The 20,856-nt window shown below is 38.6% G+C and overlaps 1 protein-coding gene and 1 pseudogene across 12 annotated transcripts in view; one reads left to right on the forward strand and one right to left on the reverse strand.

The window, feature by feature from the left end:
* Positions 1-20,856, reverse strand: part of LOC111139700 (abl interactor 1) — a 122,514-nt gene that overhangs the window by 23,200 nt on the left and 78,458 nt on the right. For 8 of the 12 annotated variants that reach the window (XM_022492039.1, XM_022492037.1, XM_022492034.1 and 5 more), the window contains exons 3-5: positions 6,576-6,752; positions 1,375-1,389; positions 553-653 (exon numbers count right to left, since the gene is read on the reverse strand). In XM_022492039.1, the coding sequence (XP_022347747.1) occupies positions 553-653; positions 1,375-1,389; positions 6,576-6,752 (293 nt within the window). The remainder of the gene's footprint in view (positions 1-552; positions 654-1,374; positions 1,390-6,575; positions 6,753-20,856) is intronic. The other 4 variants (XM_022492035.1, XM_022492040.1, XM_022492032.1 and 1 more) reach the window with 2 other exon arrangements.
* On the forward strand, positions 14,514-14,845 carry LOC111139703 (annotated as a pseudogene).

Below are 20,856 nucleotides of genomic sequence, written 5' to 3' on the forward strand. Positions count from 1 at the left end.
GGAAGAAGCTACCAACTGTTATCTTTTCTGTTTCTCCAACCGGCCTAACCCTAAAGCTCAAGTATGAAAGGCCCTCAGATTATGAGCAGAAACAGAGTTAGGGGTACTCCAGGTAGAGTCCCTAAGTCTCAGGCGCCAAGAAGATCTGCAGGCTATGAAGCTGAACTACATAAAATACACTGCTTATTCAAAGTGCTGCAATATGAATATTGTAAACACATGTGAAAGCCCCATATGGAATCCTCCAGCAATCTCATTAGAAATACACTTGCACTTATTTTTTCCCCAAAAAATGAATTAGAAGATAAAAAAAATAATGCTTGCTTACACATATACAAAAGAACCTTTCTAGTATAAACTTCTATAGAGACCATTATAAAACAAGCAGGTTCATTTTGGATTATGTTCAAGAAGTAAGAACCAAAATGAATTTGTGAAAGGTAGTTCACACTGAGAGGGTCCCACAGCAAGGACCCTACACTTACTTAAGTCACAGACATATCTTTTCCTTTTGCATACGGATTTTCTTGTAAAATGTAGTTGAATTCTTACCCCAATGTTCCCCGGCCTGACATGGGAGGGCTTGGTGGTTTCTGAGTAGGAGGATTTGTTCTTGACAGTGTGCCAGTTCTTGCAGGCTGGTTATTTCCATGCTAAAATGTGGAAAGAAAAGCTTTTATTTTTATATCAAATTGTTCTGTTGGTGTTTTGACACCATGTATTATTTTTTTTAATATCAGAATGTGAAGTAAGGATTCCCAGACAGTTTTATTAAGAGACTTTGGTACTACATTTTAAAAAAGTCAAAAAACCACTTGCACTTGGCTTTTCTCCTATTATCTTGTGCTATTCATATCAATTTATGGCAAATACAGGTGTGATTACTGAATTTTCTACATTATTTTATTGTTAAACATGTTCACTGAGATTAAACTTATCTGCATTCAAATACTGATTTCCCAAAATTTTTTAGATGTGTACATGAATAAAACTACAGATCTCAGTGTCAACTTGCTAATATATTCATTAAGATAAAAATGATCTTGATCTTAACAATTCAGTAACAAAGTCCTATATGTCTGGAAAACCTCCTAATTGTAAGTCAATAAAAGCAAGGCAACTATCAAAAAATGAGCAAAGCAATAAATGTTAGCAAAATTAATGTTCCTATATAAATGCAGATGTCAATATATCTTTGATATATTAACACATCCAAGCTAAATGTTGCTGGTTTGAACTGAGTTTATTTAATCTACATAAATCCTATGGGAAAAAAGCAGACAGACATAGGAAGAGTTTTCAAATTTTAGTGGCTCTGCAGCCTCCATCAATAGAGGGAATACTGTGGATCAAATGATAAGTAGTATCTCTTACCTTGGCTTTTAGCCACTTTACGTTGGCAAAAAAAGGGGGGAAAAAGTAGAAATTAATTCTAAATAAATTATATCTGTTAGGACACGTTTACATCTATAGTTATTCAATTCATGTTAATAAGCTTTTACCCAGCAATATTTTAAATATTTTATAAAGAAAAAATATCCATAAGCAACAGGGAAATATTCATGTGTATCAAATATTTTTTCAAAAGAATATATTCATAAGGAAACCACCACTTAATTATGCTGCTCTCATGCAGGTCCAATAATGTCTTAGGTCAGTATTTTATCCTATGAAACTAATCCAACAGAATCACAGATGATAAACACTGATTTAAACACAAACACCTAACACATCCATTGTAAGGCTACTTAAACACATCACTGTATAAGACCTAAGGCTTTACTGAACATTCAATGCCCAAGTATTCATTAGATGATGGTAATACAGTATTTTAAAAACTGATAAACTAAAAAAAAAAAAAAATTAAAAAAAATAAAAACTGATAAACTATAAATGTTAAGTCAAAATCACATGTTGCTTGCAAATTCAGAAAAGGACTTAGCCCCTTGGTGTTTAACACAAAACAAATCCCTATGCAAAGCAGCTGCTTAGCCAGATTCTAACTAAGGCATAAACAAACAGGGTCTAGAAACCCTCTGATTTGTAACTTAAGAATCTAAATCTGAGCAGGCCAACAGTGGTAAGAAGTTAGAGGCTGCTTTAGTTCTAAGTTTCCTTCTGAATCAGTTTAGCTAACATTCAAAACTGAAGAATGATTTCTTTGATCCTAAAGGCTACTTCTATGAAAGATGACTAGCCTATATATAAAGTAGTATGTACTACAAATAATATGAAATACTGTGTATACTCCTAAAGCATCACTATTTGTACTATGCCACGTAAGAAATATCTTTAGGTCATAGAGTCTAACCTTGTGTATATTCTTTCTTTAACATTTGCCCTTCTAAATACGAATCTACCATTTTTCAGGTGACCATAAAGGCGACATTAAGAAAGTCAACCAGGGGCACCTGGGTGGCTCAGTGGGTTAAAGCCTCTGCCTTCCGCCCAGGTCATGATCCCAGGGTCCTAGGATCAAGCCCCATATCGGGCTCTCTGCTCAGCAGGGAGCCTGCTTCCCTTCCTCTCTCTCTGCCTGCCTCTCTGCCTACTTGTGATCTCTGTCTGTCAAATAAATAAATTAAAAAAAAAAAATCTTAAAAAAAAAAAAAAAAAAGAAGAAGAAAGTCAACCAAAGGAGGAAAGTACCTTGCCTTAGATATATTCTCATTTCCAGAAATTATGCCAGAATTTTAGTGTTCTTTAGTATTTGTTTAGAATGATATTGCTTGTCTTTATCAATGTCTGAAATCCTACTCAGCTGCTACATAGCACACCTGGATTTAGGTACTGTAAACCTGAGTAACATTATCCTTGGAAGTAAGATATACTAATGTGACAGCATTACAATATGCTAAATACTATCTTATTCTAAACTTAGAATTATTCTAAATATGATCACACATCTTCCCTCATTTGTTGTTTCAACTGAACAAGAAAAAGAATTCAAGTATAAATTGGTCTCAAGTGAAAGAATGAATGGAGAATTTGGGAATAAAAATTCTAGCTGAACTCTGCTACTATGCAATGGTGTAACCTTCAATCTTACATGGAGCTCCCCCTCTTCTATCACACGTATATTTATGTCTACAGAAGTGTTTGAGTTTGAGAGTGTCAGAAGAAAATAATCTCTGTATTTTACAGTTTAAAATACTGCAATTGTTAGCAACCTACAAGATTTTTCCATTTAAATGTCCCCAAAACACATCCAAACAATACTTTCATTTCCTTAAGATCTCACTTCATTTCTTTAACGTTTACATTTATGGATGCGCCATTTTACCACTTCCCTGGAATCTCAGGTTGAAAACAACAGAATTCTCTATGATTCCTCCCTATCTTCTAGCCCTAAGCAAATCATAAGCTTTGTATACCACATGTGCCTAAAGTCTGTAAGGCCAGCCAATCCTTTCTTTGATATATGACTCAAAAGCTTTTAACCTTTGTTTAATACAAGTGAAACCTTCAAACATTACATATTGTAAATCTTTAGTGTCTCTACTAATAAAATGTAACAACTCCTAGATCACATGGTCGTTTTGAGGCTTAAAAACATATACACTAAAAGTCAGTCCTTTGAAAATTATGAACCAGGCTATAAAGCTGTTAATTAAAAATAAATTTAGGGGCACCTGGGTGGCTTAGTTGGTTAAGCTTCTGCCTTCAGCTCAGGTCACAATACCAGGGTCCTGGATTCCGCCTGCATTGCCTAGGGCTCCCTGCTCAGCAGGGGAATCTGCTTCTCCCTCTCCTTTTGCCCCTCCCCACACCCCATACCCCCCACTTGTGCTTTCTCTCCCCCAAAAATAAAATCTTTAAAAAAAATGTCTCTACTAAGTATTCGAGACTTCTCTAGTCTATAACTTACTCTGAAAACTTGTGTTCTCTTACAAGGTTCATCTTCTTTACATTCTCCTTTATGTATATAATTCTAGTAGTTTCCTTACACTAGGATTCTCTTACCCATATGTTACACTGTTTCTAAAAGTCAAAACAGACTTACCTTAAGGTATTTTTTGCATATTTTTATTTCCTACCAACTTATGTGTCACCATATATTTCACAGCATAAAATGCCTTAACATAATAAATATTATTTATATAATAATACATCACAAAAGAAAATATGATGGAATATTAATTTCAGAGTGTAGAAACCTTAACATAAAATTCGGTAGCTATAAGAAGAAATATTTGGATACAATTTTTTCATCTGTATTTATTTTTTAAAATACCCGAACATCAAAGTCAAAGTCAAACAGCAGCATGAAGAAGTATCTGCCAATGTAAAGAAGCTCATTTCCTTAACAGAGAAAAAAAACTGTTATCCATCGGCAGGAAAACAAACTGCTAATAGAAAAGTGATAGACAAAAGATAAGAAAATAATTCTAAAACTGTAACTAAGTATAACCTCTCTCTTCTCCTTCTCATAATTTTGGCCCTAGTATTTCTTCATCAACTACTATCCAAACTTCTAACCTTCACATTCCTGTAACTGTGCTCTAGAAATATTTAATTAAGGTGGCAATGATCTTTCAGAGAAATCAGAAAACAGGAGAAATAGAGTGGCAAGGAGACGACTGGGGAAAAAATAGCTGTGCATATATTTGTACATCACAGAAACAAAATATGGACAAATATGCCACAAATCAGCTTCTAAGATATATTGTTCTCACAGGCCACCCACCCTCCTACCCCTAGTCAAAAATATATTTAAAAATAACCTGTACACACATGTGAAATAAACTCCTTTTTTTTTTTTTTTTAAAGGATTTTATTTATTTGACAGAGAGAGAGAAGGAACACAAGCAGGGAGTGGGAGAGGGAGAAGCAGGCTTCCTGCTGAGCAGGGAGCCTGATACAGGGGCTCCATCCCAGGACCCTAGGGATCATGATCTGAGCTGAAGGCAGACTCTTAATGACTAAGCCACCCAGGCGCCCCTAAACTCAGTATTTTAATAAAGTAAAAAGATAAAAATAAAAAATAACCTATACAATATAAATGTACTTAGTGCCACAGAGCTATATGCTTAAAATGTTATATGGTAAATTTTATGTATATTTTGCCACAATAAAAAAAGTTAAAAAAAGAAAAAACTCATGTCAATATCCATATTACAGAAAGTAGATTGCCAACATCTGCATACTTTCAATATATATTACACGGCATTTACATTTCCCATTTATACACGTATGATGAAAGAGTTTCACTTTCTCACCCAAAATTTCCTTGTAAAATTTGCTTTCATTTTCTACTCTGCTAAGGTACTATGTATTAAACTATTAAAATATTAGTGGAGGGATAATATAGGATATTCACTTCTAAGATGATGACTGAATTTTTTTTATGCATGTTTACTGTTTTGAAAGAAAGAAAACTCAAGACTAAGCCAAAAGGGAAGAAGTGAGTGCTAGTGTGTGTGTGAGCACATGCATGCACAGATATATGCATAATTTATAAATTTTAATCCCAAGGCAGTTAATACAAAGAGTTCTCCAGACTCTTAATATTCAAATCCTGTAGCTCAATCTAGTCTAAAATATCTTAAATTAATACTGAATTAAACTCTTTTACAAGCCTACCCACATCCCCTGGGTACAAACATAAGAAACAAACGAAAGTAGCCTCCTCTACCATTTGCAGTGTTCCAACTTTACACCTAGCTTCCAAGCATGACAGCAAAGGGGAGATTCCAATAATGTCCAAGGAGAGCAGAATAAAAGTTCTGTCAGTCAGCTCTACTCCCTCTTGATCAGAAACCCCAAATAATTGAGAATGCAACAGATCTAGCAATAGCACCTGTCAGATCAGCCAGTTAGGGAAATCTTCAAGACTCTAGTTGATTCCTAAAAACTCATAAAATTTCTGAAAACCAGATACAAAATCAAATAATGGTCCTCTAGGAAAGGAACTACCAAATTTCAGAGGAATCGTTTATCCCGAGCAAAAAGGGCTAAAGAATTCAGGCCATTCAGTATGTTTGCAAAATGACCCACAAACACCTAATTCTGCCGTACTAAAAAAATGAACATGGGCAACAAATAATCTCCTTCCTAAAAGCCTACTGGGGAAGGGAATGGCGAAGAGGAGAGGGTGGTACACAAAATATATACAATTTTTTATTTTTTGTAAATTGCTAGAATTATAGCCACATCTACATAAATGCACTAATATATATACATATTTTGAAACAAAAGATTTAAAGTATTTACAAATTATTTTCTAAACCAACTCTATAAAGCATATATTTTTTTTAATTTTTAAATATTCATTCAGTAGTAAAAGCAAGACAGTCTTCAAAATAAAATTTGTAGTATTGGTCTAGGATTCAAATGGCTTAACTGATGAATAGCCATGTTAAGTTTTATTGTCTTCTTAAATACAGCCTATTCCACAGATAAAATTCTGCCTCAAGCTTAGTATAATTAATACTAAATAAACGTTCTTTGAAAATTGTAATGCTAGTTACTAGCTAAGAGAATCCACGAAGAAAATTATTTTTATTACCTTATTTCCTATCTGAAATATTTACTGGATAAATTATTTCAAGTTAATACAATTTATATATGCTTACCTTGACACCATGGCCCACATCATCCAGAACTGTATAGTCAATAGGTTTCCGAATATACCTTACAGGACGCTCCATATTTGCAGGTGCTATTATTTTGTGAGTTCTTGATGTATTCTTATTTGTTGTCAAAATACCAATCTCTCTCCGAGCCACTTTCTCTTTATGAATGTCCACAGTCTATATTTTTAAATGTGAACAAAGAAAGTATTATTAGGCATAGTACGTTAAATAATGTCCATATACATTGGGCCATATACAATGGTGGACCACAGGACAGTATATTGTATGTCTGTTTTCTAGTGAATGCTGTACTTTTCCCTTCAAAATTAAGGAAATTAATATCCTTGAGACTCAAAACAGGGAATATCTAAAGATGATTAAAAGCATCAACTGATTTAACGGACTTGGTTCCAAGGCAATTTCCAGGAAAGCAATTTTCATTCCTAAAAACTCAGTGTGTATGGAAAGGGAGGGAGGGAGGTCCTGCTCTGAGAAGCTTAAACTTTATTTACTGGGGATACAGACCAGGAAGAAAATCAATCAATTACAATACAGTGAGGTAAGTACTACAGTGACATACATATGCACAGTGTATTTGAAATTACTCCAAAGGTGTTCAAAGCCAAGATACCTAACTAGGTTGAGAAGGGCTCACTTAAAGACTTTATAGAGTCTATAGGTTTTTAAGGATGAACAGAAGAGGTAAATAAGGAAATTATTCAAGGCAATTATGCATGTTGGAAACAAAGGTCTAAAAGAAGAGATGGTAGGTTAGAGCAGAGATTATGAACTGGCATCATGCAAGCCTGCCTAATACTGTACTTTATGGCTTAAAAAAATTTTGTTGTTGTTATTTAGCTGCCAACATTTAAAACTATATAGTAGTGGTGCCTGGGTGGTTCAATCAGTTAAGCATCTACCTTCAGCTCAGGCCACGATCCCAGGGTCCTGGGATCAAGCCCCATGTCGGGGGCTTTCTCCCTCTCCCCACCCTGCTCATTCTCTCTCAAATAAATAAATAAACAAATAAATAAAATCTTTTTTTTTTTTTTTTAAGATTTTTATTTATTAGACAGATCACAAGTAGGCAGAGAGGCAGGCGGGGGGGCGGGGAGGAGGTAGGCTCCCCGCCGAGCAGAGAGCCTGATGTGAGGCTCAATCCCAGGACCCCGAGACCATGACCCGAGCCGAAGGCAGAAGCTTCAACCACTGAGCCACCCAGGTGCTCACAAATAAATAAAATCTTAAAGGAAAAAATCCCTCTGGTAGAGGTGTTGAGGACAGACAGAACAAGAGCCTGGCAATGACGGCAGTCTAGGTGGAGAAGCAAGGATGTGAACTGAAGAGGGCAGAGGGGTATTGTCAGAAAAAAATAAGTTTAATGTTAATGCTTATTTAAGAGTCTATTTCCAGAATTTAAAAAATGGATTGGGAAAGAACCTGTAATCAAAAATGTTCTCTGAACTCAGAAACAAGGTAGAGAAACAACTCTCCTTCAAGGTCCATCCAGTGTTTTTGCACATCTTACAATAAAAGGCACTGCTCCTTCTGTCCTAGATATTTATATAGTAAATCGCCTTAGAAATACATAGTGTCTTCCTGGAGAGCAAAAGGCAGGTTAACTGTCCAGTGTAATAAAAATAATGTCAGCCCTGGGGCAAAGGTCACAAAGGTTTATTATTGCCCATTATAAAAGGTCTGGTCCCCGACTCTCTACTGGGCAGGGAGCCTGCTTCCCTTCCTCTCTTTCTGCCTGTCTCTCTGCCTACTTGTGATCTCTGTCTGTCAAATAAATAAATAAAATCTTTTAAAAATTAAAAAAAAAAAATAAAATAAAAAAAGGTCTGGTCCCCTAGACTGGGAGTTCCTTTCCTGTAATGCACCAACTCTGTGCAGATGTCACTCAGCTCTCTTTTCAGTACCCTATGGAAAATGGGGCTAGTTTTCTAGCACAAATGCTGACACTGGCTACTGCTACTGCCATGAGCAATGACATGCTGCATCTTGCCCAAGAGTCTCATGTCTTTACTAGTATCTATGAAATTGTGGCAGGCTAATTTCTTAGCTTGCACGAAAGGTAAAATCTTAAACTCTTCACAATTTTTGACAGTTTTAGCAATCAAGATGGAATACTGACAGTTTCTAGAAATGGAATGAAAGACCAGTTAACAGGAATCAACAAAAGTCCATGGGAATCATGAGTGAACATGCTGACCAAATGGGATGGTCAACCAAGCAATGAATGGTCCTCCACTTTACTGCCTACTAAGAAAGGCTAAATTAAGGATGGAGCTTCAGGTTGAATATCATTTTGTAGGTTCAAAGACAGAAGTCTGAATGATGACTCAGCTACCATCAACTTTCCTCAACCTGACAGTTGGCCTCAGTAGGTCTGCCCTGTGAACAACTGGTACTAAGATTTATCTGACAAAGGGAGTGGGAAACACAAAGGACCGTTCCTCTTCAGATAATGTTACACCCAATGTTACACTGGGTGCCAAAGGAGAAAAACTGCAACCACTGTGGTCAGAACCAGAAGAATCTTCAGAACTTCAGTTCATTTGCTAAGGAAATGTGGGGATAGGACACATAATGCTCATTTAAAAAGACAGCAAAAGGGGTGCCTGGGTGGCTCAGTGGGTTAAAGCCTCTGCCTTCAGCTCAGGTCATGATCCCAGGGTCCTGGGATTGAGCCCCGCATAAGGCTCTCTGCTCAGCGGGGAGCCTGCTTCCTCCTCTCTCTCTGCCTGCTTCTCTGCCTACTTGTGATCTCTGTCAAATAAATAAATAAAATCTTTAAAGAAAAAAAAAAGACAGCAAAAGCTGTATCTTTGGGGTGGGGGATACTGAAAAGCTATCTTACTGCTCAGACCCTCCTGCAGGCTATTTTGTCAACATTCAATCCACTCAAGATGAATAAAAGAGGGCACCTGGGTGGCTGTCAGCTGAGTGTCCAATTCTTGATTTCAGCTCAGGTCATGATCTCGGGGTTGTGGAATTTAGCCCCACATCAGGTTCCATACTCAACAGGATGTCTGCTTGGGATCCTCTCTCTCCCTCCGCCCCTCCCACTGTGTTCTCTCTTTCTCTCTCTCAAATAAATAAATAAATCTTAAAAAAAAAGATGAGTAAAAGATCTCAGCATTTTTTGGCAATGGGTCCAGTCTACTACAAGAGAGCTTTACCCATCACCCTCCACACCCCACCCCAGAAATTTCACTAGGATAAACTACTGCAGGCACTGACTAGTCTTCAGGCTCTTACTGTACTGAACTGGGTTTAAAATGATGATGAAGGTAACTCACTAGAGAATGAGAAACTTGCCCAAAGAAATCTAGATAAGTTCTTGCTGTCTGACCTTCTAGCCTTGGAAAACTCCTCTAATTCTTATGTTAAAAACAAGAAAGAATTTAAGAGATATTATCTTGACAATGGAGTAGCAAACAGTCTACATTAGGTAGATGCCTAAAAACAATGCTGTCACTGAGCAGATCTTAGCCCAAGTCATCCAAAGGGCACAAGCTCATTTCCCTGGTCAGAAAGCAATGTGGCTGTGGCTGCTGAATGGCCGTACTGATAACCTTGCCACAGAACATGGGACTTTGGGTGGATCAAAAATACTACAGGTTTATTCCATTGCTCAGCACGCAGCTAACGCACTGCTCAAAACTCAAAGGAAAAACCCCTTGTTTACAGGTGCAGAGCTGCTCTCTCCCAATCTCCCCATAGCCTAGCCTCAGCTACTTTACAGAAAAAGATAACTGGGGGTGGAGATGAGTTTTCCTAGTTCCCCAGGGGAATTGAAGATGAAACATATCCAAGTACGCTACAACACTAGGAAGAGGGGGGACTCAAAATCTTACTGCTGTTAGATACAGGAGCTCACATCACCTTCATACCCATTTTGTGGAGGGAGAGGGTACACGCTTTCAGCGACCAAAGTTTGGGTGGGATTCATAGTGGGGGAAAAGGTAACTAACTCATAATATTCACTTGGTATCTTTGGACCAATCCAGTGTATTATTGTTGTGGCTTCCACCACTGAATATATAATTTACTGATATTTTACACACCTGTACTATGAATCCCCCTAAGTGCGAGAGGGGATTATGCCAACTGGGAAGAACTACCAGTGTAGCTAGTAGCTACACTTTCTACCAGTGTAGGAAGCACTGGTAGCTTTAGCATCCCCAAATCCTTATAACCCCTTTGTGTACAAGTCTCCATGCACAGATGATTTTACTGACTGGAGTCTCTGGCAAGAGGCGCAGCCTCCACCAAGGTGTCCCTTGGTTTTTGGATTCAGTGCCTCCCTGACATAGCCACCAGGAGCACTCCTTTTGCAGTTTCCCATGTGAGGATGGGTCAACTCAAACTCAATGACTGATAAGGTGGTAAGAGCCTAACAAGCTTCTCTCATCACAGTAAAGTGGTATACTGAGGAATGCAGCCAGTCTGGCCCCTATGGCATTACAACTTTAAATGAAAAAGTGGCAGTTATCCCTTTGGGGAAATTTTACCCTCCAATCTGCTTAAACCAAAGTCACTGGCTCACTGAGGCCCCTGATTCACAGAGGATCCCATAAATGCCTGGGCCTGGTTCACTAATGAATGATTCAATTACACTGAAACACTATGGTGCTCTGTGGCCTACTATGCTGTTCAATTTCAAGGCCAGCTACACAGAGCTGAAAATGGGTGTGGCTGCTTTGCTCTGTGGGCAGAACTCAAGGATGTTCTCATAGATGTGAGCAATATTCCTCTTCACAAACCTTCTTATATTTTTACTGACTCTGGGTCTGTTACCAATGACCTAGCTGTTTGGTCTACCACTTGGAAAACTACAGACTGACATTAAAAACTAGCCATAAACTGTGGGGACATAGTGCAGTTGCTGATCAGATCATCTAAGTCACAAATATAGATGCCCATGGTAAAGGACCATTGTCCGATGAGATCAAATGGTATGAAGCTGCTGATCAGGCCTGTACTGCCCAGACTGCCATTACTGCTGCAGGACCTATCAACACATGAACCACTGCAGAACAGAGTAAAGATATTCCTGATGCAGAGGAACTATTGCATCCCACACTTGTAATTCCCAGAAGACCCATTTACCTCAATGACAGAGGCCATGTCTCTTGCTACAGACAAACTGGTTACGTCAGATCTCTGACCCCCCCTCTTCAGGCTATTAGAGGTGCCTTACCACTGATGACACTTTCTCAGATACGATATTGCTATTCCGGTCCAATCAGCTGACTCCAGTCACACCAGTTATCCTCGACGTAATCAGTGCCATGTTTTTCACTTTCCAAACCATCTGCAGTCTGATAATATGTTTTTATTCTAGAAGTCACTAACAATGGGCTATTAGTCAAGGTATTTGATGGCCTTCCACACTCCCTACCATCTACAAACGTCTTGCACTGATGAGTGCTTAACAACCTCCTCAAAAATCAACTCAAAAACTCAAACAAGCATAACTGAATTCAAAAAGGGACAAAGGATTTGGTTAGATATCTGTCCAAAGAAGATATACAAATGGCCAGTATGTACATGAAAAGATGCTCAACATCACTAAATCATCAAGGAAATGCAAATCAAAACCACAAGGAGATGGGGTGACTGGGTGACTCGGTCTTTTTATTTTGGCCCAGGTCATGCTCTCAGAGTTGTGAGACAGAGCCCCACATCAGGCTTCATGCTGGATCTAGAACCTATCCTCCCTCAGCCTCTCCCCCTAGTCTCTTTCATCCCCCCACCCCCTCGCCCCCCAATACCACTGTCTAAAACACACATATACACACACATGAACAAAAAAACCCACAATGAGATATCATACCCATCAGGATGGCTACTGTTTGCCAAGAATAAACAGAAAATAACAAGTGTTGACAAGGATATGGAGAAACTGGACACTTGCACATTGCTGGTGGGAATGTATTTAGTACAGCTTCTGTGGAAAATAGCATAGCGGTTCCTCAAAAAACTAAAAATAAATTATATGACTCACCAATTCCACTGCTGGGTATATACCCAAAGAACTGAAAACAAGGTCTCTAAGAGGTATCTGCACACTTGTGTCCATAATGGCATTATTCTCAAAAGGCAAAAGGCAGAAGTAACCCACGTGCCTCTGAAGGAAGAATGAATATCAAAACTGTGTGATACATACACACTATGGAGTATTATTATTCAGCCTTAAAAAGTTTAGAAATTCTGACACATGCTACAATATGAATGAATCTTGAGAACATTATGCCAAGTCAAATAAGCCAATCACAAAAGGACAAATATTACATGATTACAATTATATGAGGTACCTAGCACAGTCAAATTCATAGAAACCAAGTAGGATTATGGTTGCTAGAGTCTGGAGGGAGAGGGCAACGGGAGGTACTGTTTAATGGATACAGACTTCCAATTTTGCAAGATGAAAAGAATTCTGAAAATTTGTTGTACAAACTTTGAATGTACTTAACACTACAGAGCCTAACACTTAAAAATGGTTAAGATGGGGGGAGGGGGCATGTGCACTTGGCTGGCTCAGTTGGTAGAGCTTGAGACTCTTGATCTTACAGTTATGAGTTCGAGTCTCGTGTTGTGTGCAGAGATTACTTAAAAAATAAAATCTTAAAAAAATTGGTTAAAATGCGAAATTTTATGTCCTATGTATTTTACAATTTAAAAAAAAATTAATCAACTCCGAAAGATTTCTGACTATACCTCCTTAGTTCTTCCTGGTTCACACAGATCAAACAGCAGTTTGGTCCCTGAACATGGATGTCCCTAGGAAGAGACCATCTCCTCCTCTTTGCCACTTGCAATCTGTCCTGACCATTCCCAAGCATGATGCTTCTTTCTTTCCTCTAATGGAAACCCCAAGCTGGCCTGATAGGTACATCCTCTGAATGTCAGCCTAGATAAAGAAGGTCTTGGGAATTCTAACTTAATTCTGGTTCATCCACCTGAATTTTCTATTTGGATTTCTGCAGTCTTAGATAATAAAGATAATGACCATCAGTTAAGAAAATATACTGCTCATCAAGTCCCCTTTTAATGAATCATGTGGCCCAAAACAAGAGGCATAATGGGGTCTCTGTAAGTTTAATAAAAATGCCCTTGTCCTTCTTCCATTGCAGACAAAAGGACTGGGTAAGAGTCAGGGATGACTGGGGAAAAGGGAGAAGTTAGCTACTGGTATGGGACACTCATTTTGTGAAGTGGAAGAACTCTGGTACCTGCGGATTAAACACTTTAGACCTTAGGAAGTAAGAAAGAAGGACATTAGTGATCTCTGTCTTTGAAAATCACCCCTGGAGCTTTTCTCACAAAGGAAAATTCCCTGATGTAGTTCTCCCACACATTGCAAGTGCCTTAAATTGAACTGACTGCTGAGTCTGCCACACCCTGCCGTACGGCTCTCATCACAACAGGATCACCATTCCCTTTAACCTCAAGGAAAAGTCTAAGAAGCAGCAGAGGGTGATCCTAGCTCCTGCTAGGAAAACACCTGCCCATACCTTCAAGGTGTCTTTCCTACTCCCCACCCCTACTCTTTTCTATAGCTATCATTTAGTCATTCCTAAGGCCAGATAAATGCTACCTGGTTGATGGCACAGATAAACAGGGAAGATTGGATTGACTGCCTTCAGGTAATCCTTCCAAAAACAATCATTTTTTGTACTGAACTGTGGCCTGTAAGACCTACCAGCTCTTCAGGAGGCAACACTGGAGAAACTCTCAGCCTGTACTCCTTCACTTCCATCTTATCTTGGGAAAGGGGGACAACTGTAAACACCACATTCTGCACCTTGGAGGTGGTCATAAGAGACCTTTAAGTGTTTAAGCACCACAAGGAGATCATGTAGTCTGCAGACAACTGCTCTTTCCAAAGTAAGGCTATTCTGCTTTTTCCATGCCAGTAGGGCTCTCACAAACATGGTGAACATTCCTAAAACCTGCCGGACTTTCTGCAAGAGGTGTGGCGAGCACCAACACCACAAAGTGACACTGTACAAGAAAGCAAAGATTCTCTTTATGCCCAGGGAAAGCGGCATTATGACAGAAAGCAGCATGGCTTGGCTGTGGTGGGCATTACTAAGCCAATTTTCTGGAAAAATGCTAAAAACTACAAAGATTATGTTGAGGCTTGAATGCATGTTGAGCCCAACTGCAGATGCGAGAGAATGCTGGCTATTAAGAGATGCAAGCATTCTGAACTGGGAGAAGATAAGAAGAGAAAGGGCCAAGTGATCGAGTTCTAAGCTTCATATTTGTTATATTATTAAGACAAAAAAACCTTGAGGCTATGTTCAAGAAGGAAAGTAAGGCTATTCTTAATTACTGGGGCGGGGGGGGGGCAGCGCTGGGGTGTGCACAGTGTACCTCTCATGAGGATAACTGATCTGTTAATTATGTGCAGTCTGAGGCAGTTATCCCTAAAATGGCAGCCATCAAATTAGAAAAAGTGGTTTAAAATTTGTCCCTGATTTCAGCTGAGGAGATCAGTGGTATCACCTCAGCCCTAGGGCCATTCAGGTCTGTCTCAACTCACTAATCACTATTATTATGGATGACAGAATTGCCCTAGACTTCCACTTTGCAGGCAAAGCCACTTCAGGCAGACCCTGAAGGTTAATGGCGCTTGTTCAGCTTCTTGGGTCTAAGACACTATGGAGCACAGCTGACGTCAATGTTGCAGTTTGGCCTCATCCTGCTACCCTGTTGATAGTATGTAACCTTAATTAAATGTCTTATGAAATAAACTGAATGGCTCTGGTCCCAGCCTTTGTCAGACAAATTAATTAGACGGACCAATGAAGAGCACCATGATGGGAAATTCTACCAGAAGCCAAGCAATGTACAGAAATTAGGGACAAAAATTGTTGAAGGCAAATTATCCATTTTCCTTAATATTTATATATCTTGTAAGTGGAGCCATTGCCTCTCTTTGTTCCATAATATGTTGTTAAGTACATATAGCAAACACCCATGAAGGATAAAAATGTCTCCCTCAGGAGCGACAGGCAGGTTCATTTACTATCTAGTACAATAAAGATGACATCCCCCTCCAGGATTAACATCAGTCAGGCTACTTCCCATTATAAAAGTTGGGTTCCCTAACCTAGAGGGTTCTCTCCTGTAACACACAATACTGCAATACGGGAGAGGCATCACCACAGGCCTCACTCAGCCCTCTTCACATCTCTATATGGAGCTCGGGCTTGGAAAACTAACACAAATACCAACAATGGCACTTGCTATTTTCATGAATAATAAAGTCCTAGGTCTATGATCCAGAAGTCTTGTATCTTCTACCACCATCTATGAAACTAAAGCAAGCTAAATTGCTAGCTTGCACAGATGGCAAATTCTCAGACCTTTCACAGTTCTTAAAAAAAAGCAAACCCATTTTTATAGTGAAATAGTTCATAGTCAAGCCAGTACCCCTGCCTCAGTAATTCTGAAGATTATCTGGTTACATGTTACAAATTGAATTTAAAAAGCTACATTTTGGGGGTACCAGGGTGGCTCAGTGGGTTAAAGCCTCTGCCTTCAGCTCAGGTCATGATCCCAGGGTCCTGGGATTGAGCCCCGCATTGGGCTCTCTGCTCAGCAGGAAGCCTATTTCCTCCTCTCTGTCTGCCTCTCTGCCTACTTATGATTTCTGTCTGTCAAATAAAAATAAAATCTTTAACAACAAAAAACTACATTTTTATGTTACAAATTATAGTTTAAAAAGCTACATTTTTGGGGGGCGCCTGGGTGGCTCAGTGGGTTAAAGTCACTGCCTTCGGCTCAGGTCATGATCCCAGGCTCCCAGGATCGAGCTCCGCATTGGGCTCTCTGCTTAGCAGGGAGCCTGCTTCCTCCTCTCTCTCTGCCTGCCTCTCTGCCTGCTAGTGATCTCTGTCTGTCAAATAAATAAATAAAATCTTAAAAATAAAATAAAATCTTAAAAAAAGGAAAAGCTACATTTTTTTAATGCCTCCACTTATCTTTTAAACTCTTTCTTTTTCTGGGGTTGGGTGGCCCAGTTGGTTAAGCATCTGACTTTTGGTTGCAGCTCAGGCCATGACCTCATGGATGGTGAGATCAAGCCACACATTGGGTTTGGCGCTCATCCAGGAGTATGCTTGAAGATTCTCTCCCTCTGCTGTTCCCCCCACTCACACATACACATGCTCCTTCTCTCTCCAAAATAAATAAATAAATCTTTTTAAAAATAAATAAACCGTTTGCTTTTCTAACAGCAGAAGTTTAATTAGTATAAATTTTAGCTAAATTCTGACTGACCTGGAATTAAGTCTGGGGATTCATAATTCCACAGAAAATACTGAGATTTCACTGGAGGGTTTAAAAAAAAAAAAAAAAAAAAAAAAACATGGACCAGGGGCGCCTGGGGCTCAGTGGGTTAAAGCCTCTGCCTTCAGCTCAGGTCATGATCCCAGAGTCCTGGGATCGAGCCCCACATCCCCACATCGGGCTCTCTGCTCAGCAGGGAGCCTGCTTCCCTTCCTCCCCTCTGCCTGTCTCTCTGCCTACTTGTGATCTCTGTCTTTCAAATAAATAAATAAAATCTTTAAAAAAAAACCAAACATGGACCAACACTCACCTTGGTTTGTTCTTAACTCCCTAAACACTCATTTCTGTGTCCTATGCCTCCACACTGCACCCTAGGTTCTCTCCACATTATAACCTCTCCTTAGCAAATTCATTCACATTCAAGTTTAAATTGCCACTTATATACACATAAACCTTATCCTATACATCTCCTTTGAGCTGCAGAATTGTACCAAAAAAAAAGTGTAATTGGGCACCTGGTGGCTCAACCGGTTGAGCATCCAACTCTTGGTTTTAGCTCAGGTCACAATCCTGGGGTCATGAGTTCAAGTCTCACATCAGGCTTCACACTCAGCAGAGTCTGCTGAAGATTCTCTTCCTCTGCCCCTCCCCCATCCCCATGTTCTCTAAAATAAATAAATATGTCTTTTTTTTTTTTTTTAAGATTTTATTTATTTGACAGACAGAGATCACAAGTAGGCAGAGAGGCAGGCAGAGAGAGAGGAAGGGAAGCAGGATCCCTGCCGAGCAGAGAGCCAGATGCGGGGCTCGATCCCAGGACCCTGGGATCATGACCTGAGCTGAAGGCAGAGGCTTTAACCCACTGAGCCACCCAGGCGCCCCAAATATGTCTTTTTTAAAAAGTGTAACATTCCCATCAGATAACATCAATGGTACCTCAAAATGACAGTACCCAAAATCAGACTTAAGTCTACCCAACTCTATTTCAATGTTCCTACAACAGTTCTCTATCTAAAGTTACTAAGTCAGACATCTAGCACTTACTTCATATCCAGTATCACTAAAACTTGTCACATTTTCCTTTAAGAAGTGTTGGTGAGGATGTGGACAAAAGGGAACCGCTGTGCACTGTTAGTGGGAATGCAAATGGGTGCAGCCACTATGTAGAACACTATGGAGGTTTCACAAAAAATCAGAAACTACCATATGATCCAGTAATTCCACCTAAGTATTTATCTGAAAAAAATAAAAACACTAATTCAAAAATATACATGCACTCCCATGTTCACTGCAGCATTGTTTATCATATCCAAGATATGGGAGGGAAAAATCTAAGTGTCCATCAATGAATGAATGGATAAAGAAGTTGTGGTGTATACACACACACACACACACACACACACACACATACCACCACAATGGTATATTACACAATGGAGTACTTTTCAGCCATAAAAAAGGTATGAAGTACTGTCACTTGCAACAACATGAACAGACCTTGAGGGTATTATGCTAAGTGAAATAAGACAAAGACAAATACCATATGATCTCACTTTATACTTGGAATCTAAAAAACAAACAACAAGCCCACAGGTACAGGGAACAGATTAGTATTTGCCAGAGGCAGGGGCTCAGCAAAATGGGTTGAGGGAGTCAAAAGGTACAACTGACAATTATAAAATAAGTAAGTCGTGAGGATGTAATGTGCAGCATGTGACTATCGTTAATAATACTTTATTGTATATCTGAAAGTTGCTAAGAGTAAATCTTAAACGTCTTCATCACAAGAAAATAATTTTTGTTAACTATGTTTGGGAACAGATGTTAACTAGACTTATTGTGGTGATCACTTTGCAATATATGCAAATATTGAATCATTATGCTGCACAGCTGAAACTAATATGTCAATTTTACCTCAATTTAAAAACATACATGTATACAAACCAGAAATGTTTCCTTGTCTCCAACACCTTCATCCTAGTCAATCTACAGTATCATCTCTCACCTTAGTTACTGCAAAAGCTTCTAACTGGTCCACCTGCAGTCAATCTATTCTCTTTCCAATCTGTTCTTTATGGTGTAACCATGGATAGCTTTACAAACACAGTAAACTTGAGAAAACAAAATGAAAAACTTTGAAGACATCTCACCTGCTTAAATCCTATTAAAAGAACATTACACATGGTTCCTAGTCTTCACAGGGAAAAAAAATCAAAATGGCTCAAGTCCTTTCCCTATTTCTCTCAAATATCATGGTAACTCTCCTTAAAATAATCTTTTTTCACCCTCCCTTACACACTGCAGATATATTCAGGACACTATTTCAAATTACTTGAAGTTTTTTTCTGAGTCCACTCCCTCCCCAGTTTCCCAAGTAAGAATTAACAAAAGTCCAAATCACAACCCTTCCTGCAATGCACAGCCCTCCATATGGCAGGGTGAGTGAATACAGCAGGTAGGAGGAGGGGAACAGACTTGGAACATTTGTGTAACAACAGCACGCATATGCTCACCAAGCCAAAGTTAGCTTTTTCAGGGAGCCTAATTCCTTCTCACACTTGAATTTCCTTACTTTCAGTTTTTTCGTCTTTAGATATCAAAATAAGCAGTTTGATATAAAGGAAATTAGTTTTCAATTATAATATACTGGAGATAAAATTTAAGAGTTACCCTAGTTACCCATGTGATCACCCTGCAGCAATCCCTAGACCTATGAAGCATAGCTGAAAACCACTGGTTTAAAGAAATTACACAAACACACAAAAATGAAATCAGAAAACCTACGTTTGAACACTGGCTCTTTCAGGTACTAGTGGTATTTCACACAAGCTTTTTAGCTAAGATTCCATTTTGCTTATATAAAATGGGGATGGGATAACAATAATATTGCTTGATACAAAAAAGTACTTAAAAAAACTAACCAAATCTGAATCTTACTTATCAAACTATCCAATCTACAACCCTGAAGTGAAGGCAAAGAATGTCTAAAATATTAATGTGAAAAAATGGACATACCACATTGTGTATTAGAAATATAATGAACACTGAACCTGGAGTGAACTAAGTGCTAAGTGAACTAAGCCAAACACAGAAAGGCAAACACACAGAAGGAGATGGGGTGGGGAGGTGGAAGAAATGAAGAATCTAAAAAGCAGAATGCACAAAAACCATAGTAGAAGATGGTTACCAGATTCTGGGAGTGGGGGAAATGGGGAGATACTGGTCAAAGGCTACAAAGTTGCAGCTACACAGAATGAGTGAGCCTAGAGATCTAATGTACAGCATGATGACTACAGTTAATAACACAGTATGAACACTGGAAATTTACAAGGAGTAAATTTCAAGTGCTCTCATCATACACACACAATAGGTAACTCCATGAGAAGAAGTTAATTAGCTTGACTATAGTAATCATTTCACTATGTAGATGTACATCAAATCATGTTGTACACCTTAAATATACACAATTTTTATTTTAAAAAATAAAAAAAGATGATGAATGTGAATTATGTTCAAATCTCCAGTTTTGCCACTAGCAATGGTAGGATTTTACAGTACTCCTCAGATCAGTCTAATGAGCTTACAATTCTAGAAGCTTGAAACTCAGTGATCCCAAGGTAGATAAGCCCTAAAGACTAAAACTGACTTGAAAGAAGAAAAGTAGATGTTACAGATGTGGCTATCAGGAGGACAAACTAGAGAAAAACCAGAAACCCAAAGAAAAGTTTTGATAAATGAAGATCATGTTTGATGATTCAGCACCTAAAGGAGTATCAAGTCAGAATAGAATGTACATGGAGATAAATTTGGAAGCAAAAGACAGAATGAACATGTTCAGAGGATCATCTATTAAGGGAAAAGTAAACTCCTGAAGACCTTATATATAATTCAAAGCTCAAAAAAATCAAAGAATTAAGTTCAACATAAGCAAATGACAATAAAACAGTTTAACAATTTCCTTGTCCAGTTT

The sequence above is a fragment of the Enhydra lutris genome, unplaced genomic scaffold (genome assembly GCF_002288905.1).
Source record: "Enhydra lutris kenyoni isolate GAN:26980312 unplaced genomic scaffold, ASM228890v2 scaffoldscaffold113, whole genome shotgun sequence".
In the NCBI taxonomy this organism is placed as follows: Eukaryota; Metazoa; Chordata; class Mammalia; order Carnivora; family Mustelidae; genus Enhydra; species Enhydra lutris.